This window comes from Rhineura floridana, chromosome 4, assembly GCF_030035675.1.
Source record: "Rhineura floridana isolate rRhiFlo1 chromosome 4, rRhiFlo1.hap2, whole genome shotgun sequence".
NCBI lineage: Eukaryota > Metazoa > Chordata > Lepidosauria > Squamata > Rhineuridae > Rhineura > Rhineura floridana.
The window spans coordinates 136,468,608-136,482,113 of NC_084483.1; the positions used below are offsets into that span (position 1 = coordinate 136,468,608).

General features: G+C 40.4%; 1 protein-coding gene across 6 annotated transcripts in view; it reads right to left on the reverse strand.

Moving 5' to 3' along the window:
- The window catches only part of ARID4B (AT-rich interaction domain 4B), a 141,278-nt gene that overhangs the window by 30,868 nt on the left and 96,904 nt on the right, over positions 1-13,506 (reverse strand). For all 6 annotated transcript variants that reach the window (XM_061624525.1, XM_061624524.1, XM_061624528.1 and 3 more), the window contains 6 exons: positions 13,337-13,482; positions 10,272-10,344; positions 8,770-8,864; positions 4,188-4,285; positions 2,841-3,093; positions 207-367 (listed from right to left, as the gene is read on the reverse strand). In XM_061624525.1, the coding sequence (XP_061480509.1) occupies positions 207-367; positions 2,841-3,093; positions 4,188-4,285; positions 8,770-8,864; positions 10,272-10,344; positions 13,337-13,482 (826 nt within the window). The remainder of the gene's footprint in view (positions 1-206; positions 368-2,840; positions 3,094-4,187; positions 4,286-8,769; positions 8,865-10,271; positions 10,345-13,336; positions 13,483-13,506) is intronic.

Here is a 13,506-nt window from a genome sequence, read left to right on the forward strand (position 1 = left end):
AAGGCTGCAATCCAATACATGTATGCTCAGAAGTAAGCTTCGCTGGGTTCAATGGGACTTACTCCCAGGTAAGTGTATATTGGATTGCAGCCTAAGCCATTACACAGTTCCTCTTAAGTTAAATCTTTTTGTGATCAAAGCCAACTCTGATTTGAAACCCTTCCCTCAGATTAATTGAAGATTAACTGAAAACAAAAGACTCTTACTTTTTCTCCCTCTCTTCGGTTTCAAGACTGGTATTCTGATTTTCCAAGTCCTTACACTTCTCATCCTCTTTACATTCCACATTGGGTTCGTCATCTGTTTTCAATATTCTTAATTCCTTTTCCTGGTCAGTGTGTGATTCCTGAAAACTTTTTTTGCTTCCCTAAGAGAAATAAAAACATTGCTATAGCTCACAATTATTTTTTTTAAAAATTGTTAACTTTTCAATTAGGACGCATCAGCACCAACCATTTCCCCTATTGTATGTGTATTTGATTTGAATTGATTTTATATATGTGTTGTTGTTTTAAATATATATATATATATATATGTGTTTTTTAAAATTGTTTTCATATATGCAATTGTTTTAACTGTTTTTGTACATATAATGATGTTATATACGTTTTATTTATTGTAAATCACTTTGGGATGCCTCATGGGAAGCGATTCGTAAATTAAATAATAATAGTAAACTATTCTAAACTATTCTAAAACAGTTGCATTGATTGCCAGTTCATTTCTGGGCCAATTCAAGGTGCTCATGTTAATGTTTAAGCTCGAAACAACTGAGGTCCCAAATATCTCAGAGATCACCTCCTTCCCTATGGACCCTCTTAAGATCGTCATGGTAGTTCCATCATCCTCAGAAGTTTGGGGAATGGTGGCCCAAGAGAGAGCTTTCTCTGTGGCAGCCCCTAAGTTGTGGAATTCCCTCCTTACAGAGATGCATCTGGCACCCTCACTATACAGTTTTCAGCGAATGCTAAAGACACACCTCTTTACCCTGGGCTTTAACTCCTGATATCTATGTTTTCACAACCCACCCTATTCTTGTGATTGGTTTAATTCTTTTTAATATCGTATTTTAGATTTTGTAACCCACCCTGGAACCTATTGGTGAAGGGTGGGCATTTAATAATAGTAATAGTAATACATTTTAAGGACATTGGACTGCTCAGTAAGATTTAATCATAGACAGTCTGAAACTCTAAGCATTCTTGCATAGTTGAACTATGCAAGAGTATTTTCAAATATTGATCAACTTATTTCACTTGATGCATAAAATGGAAGGAATCTGAGGCAAATAAAAAAGGCTATGTTACACAAAAACCATTATATTATGTTGAAGGAGAAATATGCTCGACAGATCCATGGATCAAACACATAAAGATGTTCTGAATTCTGCAACATTTGGAAATACTTTTCTAATATCAAATCCTAAGTGTGTTGTTTATTTAGTGTCCAATCAAATGCAGCAGAAATTCCATCACCAACAGTAATCTTGGTTTCAAAAGATTTGCAGCAGTGAACATTACTTATAAACCCTGCTTTGAAGACCATCTTGCTCGCTATTCTAAGAAAGAATTTTATAAGAATCCTCCCTTTCCCTTACCTCAAATCCCTCAAAATGTTTTTTTTCCCATTTCAGGAAAAAAACAAAAACAGTTTTTCCTAGTCCTGATATCTGAGAATTGTTTACTAGAGATGCTAAGACTAATCCTGGGACTTTCTGCAAGCAAAGCATGTACTTTGCCACTGAACAATAACCCTTGCCCATTGAGTTCCTTTTAAATTTCATTTTTTGCATGTAGAAGTGCAATTTACATTATGAGGTACTATGATACCATCAACACTTTCAAGATTGTTTGTTTCCAGCACAACAGCAGAAGCACTGAATTCTGATTTTCCATACAGTAGCACCCCACTTTTCAGCGCCGTGCTTTTCGGCGTTCTGTTAATACGGTGGCAGCGGGGTGATCAGCTGGAGGGGGGGGCTGGAGCTCCCCGCACTCCAGCTGATCGTGCCGGAGGAGGGGAAGATCATCTGTAGCATGCTACAGCTGATCTTATCCTCCTCAGGGCAGTCAGACTCCCGCACTCCAGCTGATTGTGCCAAAGGAGGGGAAGATCTGATCTTCTCCTCCTCTGGTGCGATCAGCGGGTTAGGTTCCAGACCCCTGCGCTACAGCTGATCTGCTTTTCGGCGGTTTTCACTTTCCAGCGGGGGTCTGGAACCTAACCTGCCGTGTGAGTGGGGTCCTACTGTATTGTGCAAGTTATAGCTACATGGAATCCTTAAGACCATGTGATGAGCTCTATGTGTGCAAGGAGGCTTTGAACCATGTTTTAAGATTTTGGCTTGTTCTGGAGCTTGACAAGAGCCACACGAAGAGAGGGGCAAAGGGCTGAGTGTGCAGACAAAAGTCTTCTTCATACCTCTTGGGGCACAATCTCCAAATATAACCTATGCTTTAATTTGGATTCCTGCATTGAGCAGGGGGTTGAATTCAATGGCCTTAGAGGCCCCTTCCAACTCTTACTATTTTATGATTCTATGAACCAGACACTACAGTGTTTGATTTCAGCCTAAACAGAGTTTTTTCTGGACCTTGTTTAGAACTCTGCAGGGGTCCCACAAACATATTGCTTAGTAGAACAATCAAAGATCTGTCAAAGTGAATCTGGTTAACAGGTAGTATGCTTATTAACACTGAAAATGGTAATAATACAGTACGTTACTGCTACAATAAAACCTGTGACTGCACAGGTACAATACAATGAAATTTCAAGTTAATGTAACAGAACACAAGAATATGTTTTATAAAATCAACAAGACAGAATGGAACAGCTCTTACCAAAGACAAGGATGTCTCATTTTCTTTTCTTTCACTCTCATTCTCAGTTGGTGTAACTTCTTGTTTCCTCATTACTATTTCATCATCTCCTTCAGTTTCCAACTTGAATTCTTTTATGTTTTGCTCAGCTTCTTCATGCTTTTTCACATCTTTTTCAAGGTCCTTACAGGGCTCGCTTGCTATTTTCTCTGGTAATGCCATTTTAAATTCAACATTAGCTGATGTGCAGTACTCTTCAAAGCCATAGAGGTATCTAAAAGATGACAGCAACATAAAGGTCAGGGAACATTAGTTTTCTTTATAAAACAACTATGCTTTAAGGATATTAACTGATTAGCTAAACAATAGTTTAAGATTAAATTGTTTTAAAAAAACCACCTGGTACCAGCTAAATAATTTGTATTTTTCTTAATGGCCAAAAGGGTTAACTTGTTTTATCAACGAAAATGTCTGAAATACAGTTATATTGTATCTGGTCAGTCTAAAAACCCAGAAGTAAACTTTAATTAACTTCTAAGCAAATTGGAAAGAGCTTGCAGGTACAACTGGCATTCTCTGAGCCTCTGTAACAACAGCATGCTTGATCTGAGTAGTTGTTACTACACAAGGCACGATATACAGACAGCACCATAGTTAAGAGGATGCAATACTATATCCACTTATTTGGGAGTAAGACCCATCAAACTGGATGGGACTTATTTCTGAGAAGACATATATAAGATTGCATTGTCAGAGTATTATGCTGTTTGCTTCATGGATGCTTATGGGAATGGATTTTTTTCCTGGGAATTGAATTTTTTGCAATTTCCCCCTTTCTCTTAAAGTCCCTTGCACCCCCTCCCACGTGTCCCAAAGAGTCTCCCAACCATCTAGAACAGATTTAGGGGTGATAGTGCAAAAGGTGCAGAGGGAAGTGTGAAGTAGTGAAAATTGCTTTCCCCATTGTTCTGTTCATGGAAGCCTCCACTGAATCAAAGAGCCTTCTGTGACCGAAGAAACACAACTGGATACAGTTCACTGTCTTTGAAGAGATATACTTTCAAAAACATATTAATAACTAATTCTATAGCTCTTTATACATAAATGTGTGAAGTTTAATTGATTTCACTAATTTCCAGGTAAATAGCTTAGGAGGACAGTCAGTCCTAAAAATCTATAGAGAATTTTAAACTACTGAATAAACAAGCATTTCATAGTACAAATGTCTTTTCATTAGGACATTTTTCTCTTAAATAATGCCAGCTATAAAACAGAATGCATATGCAATATTTATTTTGGCAGAGATGAAGCATTCCATTTTGAGTACCAAATGCAGCACTGAATGTCATATATATTAGATCTCCTTACTTTTTGTAAGCACATTTAACATTATAACCAGCAGCAGAATTCAAGACAGGGATCCCAAGATCCTGATACACTTGCTTCCAGACTGCTCCACTTTCAATCTATAAAACAGAATGAAACTTGTTACCCCAATAAAAACACTGTGTCTGTGTTTAAATGAATAATTCTGCAATAATGAATAAATAAAGCCACCTATTGGGTATGTTTTAACTTGGATTCCTGCACTGAGCAAGGGGTTGGACTCAATGGCCTGACAGGTCCCTTCCAACTCTACCATTCTATGATTCTATGAAACAATTTATTCTGATTCAGACTTAAAGGGTCTAAACGTACAAGAAAAACAAGTATTTAGATGGACATATACTTTGTTCATGCTTATAAAACGGTACATTGTTTTAAGCCACATTACAATTGCATTTCCAGTAAATACAAGCCCATACCTTGAGAGTACGCAAATCCACTTCCACCTGTTCTGCCCCACGACCAGCTCCCCCACATACATTGGGTGTAACATTGCAGTGTGTACCATGTGTACAGTGTGATGCATCTGAGCCCAATAAAGTGAGATCTATGACTGGCAATATGAGGATTGTACATTATTGGTGGCTTTTTGTGCATTGGAATGTACCTCTGGTTAATGCCACACATTATGCCCAATAAGCTTAGGTGACCTGGCTCCAGTAGCATAACAGGTAGAGGCAACTTTGGTCTGGGCTATGCACAATGCCACTGCCCCAAAGCACATAGTCTACACATATTTGAGTTATGTTGGAACAGTGCTTCAGTGGATCACTTTGTAGAATGGGGGCAGCCAACATGGCACACTTCAGATGTTTTGGGGCTCCAGCTGCCATTAGCCCCAGCCAGCACGACCAATGGTCATGGATGATGGGTGTTACAGTCTAGTAAATGTCTGGAAGGCACCATGTTGACTATCCCTGGTTTAGAACAAGGGTGTTCAGTCTTTTTTGTTTAGAGCTACATTCCCTTTAGGCTAATCTATCTGAGGCCACATACTGATCGTCACATTAGTATGGGAGATGTGGATCTGATGAGTTTACTTTGTGATCTGGATTCAAGAATTTCCTTCCCTCATCCCTGCCAGCCATTCCTTAACCACTGTTTTTTTCCTGCTCCAAAGCAAAAAAAGCATGTGAGTGGGGTTGTTGGATGCTGTTGCCAGAAGGCATTCGGGGAAACTTGAAGTAGCGGCACCCAAATAATCACTCTCTCCCTTAGAAAGGGTCAGCAGGGTAAGACAGATGGGAATCAATATTTCTGCATCTTTGGAAGGACCTAGATTATTGCTCAAGTGTCAAAATGTGAAATGGCACAATAAAGATTCCCCTACTTGCCAAACAGAATAATAATTGTACCACTTTTACCACTTTACACTGCCAATTCATGTGTGGGTACACCCGTGGCTTACTGGACCCCCTTCTGAACTTCACATAAAGTAGCCTGAAGGGCTCTTTGGCATTCAGTTAGATTTATTTCAAGCAAATGTTGTGTAGATATTTATACAGGGCTGGATCCAGACTTGCCATTCTGTAAGGCGAGGGTGGCTAACCCACACTTTGCCCCCAACAAAAACAAACCCAATTTTGCATTTTCAATCATTTTTAAAGGAGACCACTCCTGTGGGTCCCTGCTGTGATGCCAAAATGTTTGTGCCCTTCCAATTTCTCCATTTTTTTTAAAAAAATGGAATTTTAAAAAACTGACCAGATCCCCTTGCTGTAATGTCAAGAAGGGTTTTGTGACTGCATCCCCAAATGTGTCCTTTTTAAAAGAAAAATATTTTTAATTTTTAAAACTGAATTTAACAATGCAGAATGAATGATAAAAAGCATTTTAAAATAATGCAGAATAGCTGATGGGGGAGCCTTTCAGAAGGCAGCCTGGACAACAGCAATTCTTGCCAGACCTATTTTTACACTTTACCTATGCCTGCTTTGACATGCAGCCCATGGAGGTTGACCAGTGGTCAACATAGTCCTTGGCCCAAAAAAAGTTAGGCACCCCTCTTCTTTTGTTCATGAAAGGGACTGTGATCCAGCAAAGCCTTCTACTAAAGGGAGAAGGGTCCCCTGACCTGCCAGAGCAGCTTTTCAAAAGTCACAGGATGAATTAACAAAAATGGTCTTCCTCCAGCAGATGATCCCACAGACAGAGTTCTGGATTAATATGGTTTTCCACTGAGGAAGGGATTAAGATGACTCTGTAATGATGTTCTATTCAATATCTTAGTATAGCCTAATGAAAATTAGTCTAAGAACTTGTGATGTAATTAATACGGAATACATTACTGCAGTAAGACAGCACTTTTACTTCACTTTTAAATACCACATAGTGGTCAGTTCACTGCACAGACAACTACCATCTCCTTGTGAGGCCTGTTTCATATGATGTACTAGCAGCATGGTTGTCACTCCAACACAAATCTGTGCATGCCATTCTGCATGGTATGTCACTTCCACTTAATCCGGGCCAATTCTAAATCACACTTGCAAAATCCTTTCCCAAAGACTGTTGTTGGCTTGTAGATGTTATTTTCATAGATATGAGTCCCATCTCATTATCTGAGTGTTACAACAATCAAAATCATCAGGAGCAGCTGGAGGGACAGGCAGTGGCGTGAATCTGGGTCTTGGCAACAGTGTTGCTGCCACACACTCGGATGGTGTGGCAGTCTGGTACTCCTGTGCCTGTACCATCCTGACTTCACCATTGCTCCACTCCTGCACTGTCCTGGTATGCAGCAGTGAGGCCAGGTCTGCACTGCTATCCCTCCTTACTACCTCATCCTGAAAACCATGGAAAGCAATCTATTCTACTGCAAGTCTTGAATATTGAAAATCAGGATTCAGCCCCTTGCCCTAATTTGGTTAAAAAATGTAAACACCTGTTGGTTTTCTGCCTTTTCAGTAAAACTGCAAAAATAAGGGCATAATTTCTGTACACCCCTGGAGCAGACATCCTTTATTAACCCAAAGGGAAAAGATCTAGAATTTCAGGAAGAGCAAATGAACCACATGGAAGTACTTTGGGAGTGCTATACTGTTCACATTGCTCATTCCCTTGAAGTTTATCAGTAGCTAGAGTTAGGAAGAGTTAAACCTAGAAATGAACCACAGAATACATACAGGCCTGTTAAAAACTCCACATATTGTTAATCATAATTTCATTGTGTAGATAAGTAAAAGGACACATGTATTAGCTTAGAGCACTAATGACTAATGTTTTTCTAAGGAAGAGATTATTTTTCCATGTAAAACAGCAATGTAATGTTTGATTTGCAAACTGTGTATTCTTTTTCATGCGAGCCCAAAAAGGGCACTCACAGTACAATCCTATGCACCACAGTTTTTCACCTGTCCCACAAAAGTTCCCTGGGGTTCCATGAAGCAGTCCAAGGAGTTCCGTGAAGAAAAAAGTTGTAACGGTGGACAAGCACACACGATGTGCAATTTTCACTGAGCTGGAGCAGTGGAGATTAAATGCACTACACAAACAATAGACGTGGGAAGCCCTTTCCCTTCTTTCCTCCCCTTGCTTAAATCAGTAGAGGCGGCAGGGAGCTGGGCACAGCAGCAGCAGCAGTGGAGCCAATCCACCACTCCTGCACTACTCGGTAACTGGCAGCGTTGGTAAGCTAGGAAAGCAATGCTGTGCTGCCCATGATGCCCCGCTACTGGGTTAAATGTGTCATTCAGGTACTTGTCCTGGGAATCCCTCATTCCCCTCTTAGCACCTTCCACTGAGCTGCAGCTTGGCAGCAAAGGTTAAATATGCTGTTCCTTGGCACTGTCACTGACAGAGATAAGAGGTTGTACTGAACATAGCGCTCAGGAGACAGTTGGGTCAGTGCAAGAATCTCTGCTTGCCTAACAGAATGATCGCCTTTCTCCTCCCTCCGCACTGATTCTGTTCTGGAGTTCTCCCAACCCTTCAGAGCAGATTTGGAGTGGGCACGGGGGGCAATCCCATTGCCCTTGCAGGAATCCTTGAGCTGGCTTCCATTAGTGCAATGAGTTAGTTGAATATGGCCCAAGAGCTCTCTGATAAGACCTGAAGCCCTGACAAACAAAACAAAGGCTTCTATCAGAGGAGATTGTCAGCAAAACTTTTTCAAAGTCTCAAAGTTGCTGCTTTTTAAAAGTTACTGCTCTGGCAGGCTCTCCCTGGCTTGCTCCCCCAATAATCAGCTTCCTCCCCAACCTTTTAAATTATTTAAAAATATTTTACTGCAAGGGTTCCACTGATGTTTTGTTAAAAGTGAATGGTTACACCACTTCAAAAAGTTTTGAGAACCACTGCTGTACATGTATATTCAGAAGTAAGTCTTACTGAGTTCTTTGGGGGCTTACTCCCAGATACATGGGTATATGCTAAACTAATATTACAAGTTGCTTTTTTTAACCTGGAAAATAATCTCTGTGTTGGAAAAATTAATACATAAAAAGCCTTAAGTGTTATGTCCACATCATCATCTACAAATCTCTTTTCCTAATTGTTTTAAAGCTGCACTATTAACTTTTCTTTATACTGTTAAATTCTTTCTATCCTGAGTAATAGTACTTACATTATCAAATCCTCCAAGCTTATGTACAAGTCTGAATAATTTGAAGAGATTCAAGTTTCTGTATCCAAGTACAGGTCGTTTATTAATAGGAGTCCCTGTGAAAGAAAGTATTTTGAAGTGTGGCTTTTTAGCGTGGCAAGGACAACTCCTCAATTTGATGTTAATGCACATAAATCAGTTCAGAGTTTCAATCACACAAACAGACTATACCACATATATTCTGTGCAGCTCAATACTTTGCATATTTACTCAGAAGTAATTCCAATGGGGCTTACTCCAGGTAAGCGTGCATAGGATTGCAGCCATAGCCTTACTTTCCTAGTTAACAATCATGTAACAAAACTCAAATGATACATTTTCCACCAAATAATTGGTAAAATCATTATCAAAAATATATGGAGTCAGAAAGTTGCAAAAAAAGAAGTGCGAAGACTTTAGCAACACATACAGGAAGAGTTATCTGACATAAAGTCTTTGCAAAACAAGAGATGAATCAATTTAATCCAGCTTTTTTCACATCAATTCATTCTGCCCTATAACTGCAAAGTTGCAGTTGGACAAATGGCATTATGATACAGTTCAAGACTAAAATATACTGAAATAATATTTGCTCTACAATGATTTTTATCTTAGGTCTGTACAACTTGTAACTCACCAAGCAGAACACCCCCCACCAGCCATGCATGGCAGCCACTGAGGGCTTGATAAATCTCCTATTTTAACTACCTGTTTGGGGTTGCAAAAAATGGAGTGGTATCAAGCATCTGTAAGGCCAAAACATATGGCTGGTGGGCTGTGTTTGGTCTTGATGGATTGCAAGTCTTGCAATCATATGTGGCATAGTGGTTAGCGTGTTAGACTAGGACAGGGGTGGGGAACCTTCTTGAGTCTGATGGTTGCATTCTCTTCTGGAGAATCTTCTGGGCCCACATATCAGTAGTGAGCAGGGCAGAAGCAAAAGTGGGTGGAGCAATTAATATAAATGTTTACCTTTGCACAATAGGCTAGTTTCTAAACATACTCTCACACACCCTCTCTATCATCCATCCAGGCAAGCAAGGCTCATTATCAGAGTTCAAGGACACATTGCAGCCTGGGAAAACAGTCAAGGAGAATATGAAGCAAGGCTGGTGAGGGGTGTAGCCTGGGGAAAGAGGGTGTGGGCGGAGAGAGTCCCAAGGGCCAGATAAAGAGGCCTGGGGAGTCACATTTGACCCGAGGTTCCCCACCCCTGGACAGGGTTCAGACTCCCACTGGGTGACCTTAGGCCAGTCATAGTCTCTCAGACTAACCTCACAGGTTAGGGTTGTTGTGAGCAGAAAAAAGAGAGGAAGAGAACCATGCATGCCACCTTGGACTCCTTGAAAGGCAGAATATAAATGTAATAATAAATATATGAAAAGCAACAAAAAACAAGTTTCCACAGCTGCACTACATATTTCTACTGTACTACATTTTTGTACTGTAAAGCAAACTCTATAAAAATATAACGAAATGCTTACCCCTGTCTTCCATGAATTTATAAAGCTGTTGTAGGAAGTTTTCTCTTTCCTCTGGAAAGGGTTCTATTTCTTCCTAATTTAAATAATGCAATAACAAAAGAACATGTTAGCTTATTCTGCTAATCATCAAATTTTTATATAAAACGTACTGCAGGGAATTAAATTTATATTTTAAAAGATCAAGAACAGTTATAGAATGCTTCAGTACTTTATCTCTGAGGACAAGTATTATTTATCCATATCTTAAACTAATGACTATTTTCAAGTTTAATTTCATTGCAAAATGTTCAGAGTTTCACTATAGGGAGGCATAGAAAAATAAATAAATACATATTTACAGCACATTCATCTGCATGTCTACTCAGAAGTAAATTCAATGAGACTTACTGCTAAACACATGTGCACAGAATTGCAGCCTTAAAGTGCCATAATAAAAGCTTATATCAAATTAGAGATAAATAATTAGCTGAGCTTTGTTCTCTGTGATTTGATTATAGCAGCCAACCAGGAATTACATTTTCCTCTCCAGAACAAAAATATTCAGTTGTGCAGATGGTAACTTTTGTAGACTGATAAACCAATTCCACTTTCCATTGACATGCATCAGCAAATTGACATTTTTATTAGAGTTCCTCATATAGTTTGGCACCATTTTGAGGTTTTGGTTTTGGGAGGGAAGGTGCACTGTTTGTTTTTGTTGCCCTGTTCTTTATTTCTTTAGCTTTTGGAGACCAGAAAAACAATTTCCAGTAAACATTTGGAAAAGCAGTTGTTGCTGACACTGCACATGGCCATGCGTGCTAGAAGTGGGATTGAGGAAAACACAAAGCTAATATTAAGAAGGATTCTAAGCAGGACACTGGCGGCCTAAGTATGCAGACTTTTCAGATCATGTACAACAGTCCACTTCGTAACTGGCGTGTGTGATTGGCTTTTCCCCTTCTCGGTTATGCTGCTTGTTCAATGCCTTAACCACAATGGTTATGGCATCAGCAGCCCATTTTTTAAATTATGAATTTATTTAATTTGTTGAACAGGAAGGTCTTCAGTAGGCGCTGAAAAGATAACACAGATGGTGCTTGCCTAATATTTAAGGAGAGGGAATTCCAGAGTATCGGTGCCATAACACTAAAGGTCTGCTTCCTATGTTGTGTAGAGTGGACCTCCTGATAAGATGGTATCTGCAGGAGGCCCTCACCCGCAGAGCACAGTGATCGACTGGGTATAGAAGGGGTAAGATGATCTTTCAGGTATCCTGGTCCCATGCTGTGTAGGGCTTTGTACTCCAAAAATAGAACCTTGAACTTGGCCTGGTAGCAAATGGGCAGCCAGTGCAATTCTTTCAGCAGCAGTAACATATTGGCAATACCGATACCCTGCCCCAGTGTGCAGCTGAGCCGCTGCATTTTGCACCAACTGCAGCTTCTGGACCAACCTCAAGGGCAGCACCATGTAGAGTGCATTACAGTAATCTGGTGCATGGACAACAGTGGTCAGGCTATTCTGGTCCAGAAACGGCCACAGCTGTCTTACCAGCTGAAGATGGTAAAAGGCACTCCTAGCCACTGAGGTGACCTGGGCCTCTTGCGACAAACACGCACCCAGAAGCACCCCCAGACTACGAACCTGCTCTTTCAAAGGGAGTATAACCCCATCTAAAGCAGGCAATTGACCAATTATCTGAACTTGGTAACCACCAATCCACAGCGCCTCTGTCTTGCTAGGATTCAGATTCAGTTTATCATCATCATCCAGCCCACCACTGAGTCCAGGTACTGGTCCAGGGCTTGCATGGCCTCTCCTGATTCAGATGTTACAAAGAAACAGAGCTGGGTATCATCAGTGTACTGCTGATACCTCGCCCCAAACCTCTTGATGACCGCTCCCTAGGGCTTCATATAGATGTTAAACGGCACTGGGGACAAGCACAGCACAACTGCCAGGGGGCTGAAAAACAATCACCCAATCCAATATCTGAAAGATAAGATCAGAACCACTGTAAAACAGTGCCTCCAATATCCATCTCACCAAGTCAGCTCAGAAGGCTACCATAGTCAATAGCATCAGATGCCGCTGAGAGATCAAGTAAGAATAACAGGGTCGCACTCCCACCATCCTTCTCCCGATAAAGGTTATCCATCAAGGCAACCAAGGCTGATTCAGTCCCAGATTGGAATGGGTCAAGATAATGTTTCATCCAAGAGTACTTGCAATTGCTGCACCACAATGCTCTCGATCACCTTCCCTAAAAAGGGAGTATTTGCAATCGGGTGGTAGTTGTCACAAACCAATGGGTCTAGGGTGGGCTTTTTCAGGAGCCATCGGATCACTGTCTCTTTCAGGGTGGCTGGGACTACTCCCTCTCACAAAGATGCACTGACCACACCCTGGATCTACTCGGTCAGACCCCCTCAGCAAGCTTTAAGAAGCCAAGAAGGGAAAGGGACAAGAGGACACATTGCTGGCCACAACTCAAACTCAAGTAACAGAAAAAAGACATTATATGGCCCTCCTTTATTCTTGCCAATCATGCTCATTTCCACACTTTCTACGTGTTTCTTGAACTTAAATAAAATTGTAACATATAGGCCAGAAATCCCAAGTGGCAGTTTTTTTATTTCCTGCAGAAGTTCACATTGATCACACACTAATTTTCTTTGCTGCATATAGAAAGCTGGCTACATTCATTAATCAAGGTTCACAAATATAGACTATATGTATGGAAGTTGTATGCTAAAGGGTTGTGTTCAACCTAGCGCTAAGACGTTTGTTCTATCACTGCAAAGATTTTTCCTCATACAACAGAAAGTCTTCTCCCTCTCCTCTCCCTAAATCTATTTTGGGAGTTCCACTAACCCTCCAGAGCAGATTTAGGGATGGTACGCAGCACGTGGGAGTGGCAGGGAGGATACTTCTGTTGCACTAGCATAATTATTTAGTAGAATGCCACCCAATGTAATAAAAGTCTTGATATTGTCTGTGCCACCACTGTAATTCAACAACCAGTATACTCCAAACAGGAAGTATCCTAACATGACCTCACTAGATTACAATGCTGTACTTGCCTCTTCTGCACTGCTGTTATCTTCTTTTTCTTTTTCATCTTCTTCCTCTTCTTCTGCTTCACTACTGGAGCTTTCCTCTTTCAACTCAGTCTTCCAGTTATTGGGAACAGTTCTGTTTTTACGGAATTCTAAGGCTTGATCAAAAGCTGTAAATGGAATTCAATTTATTA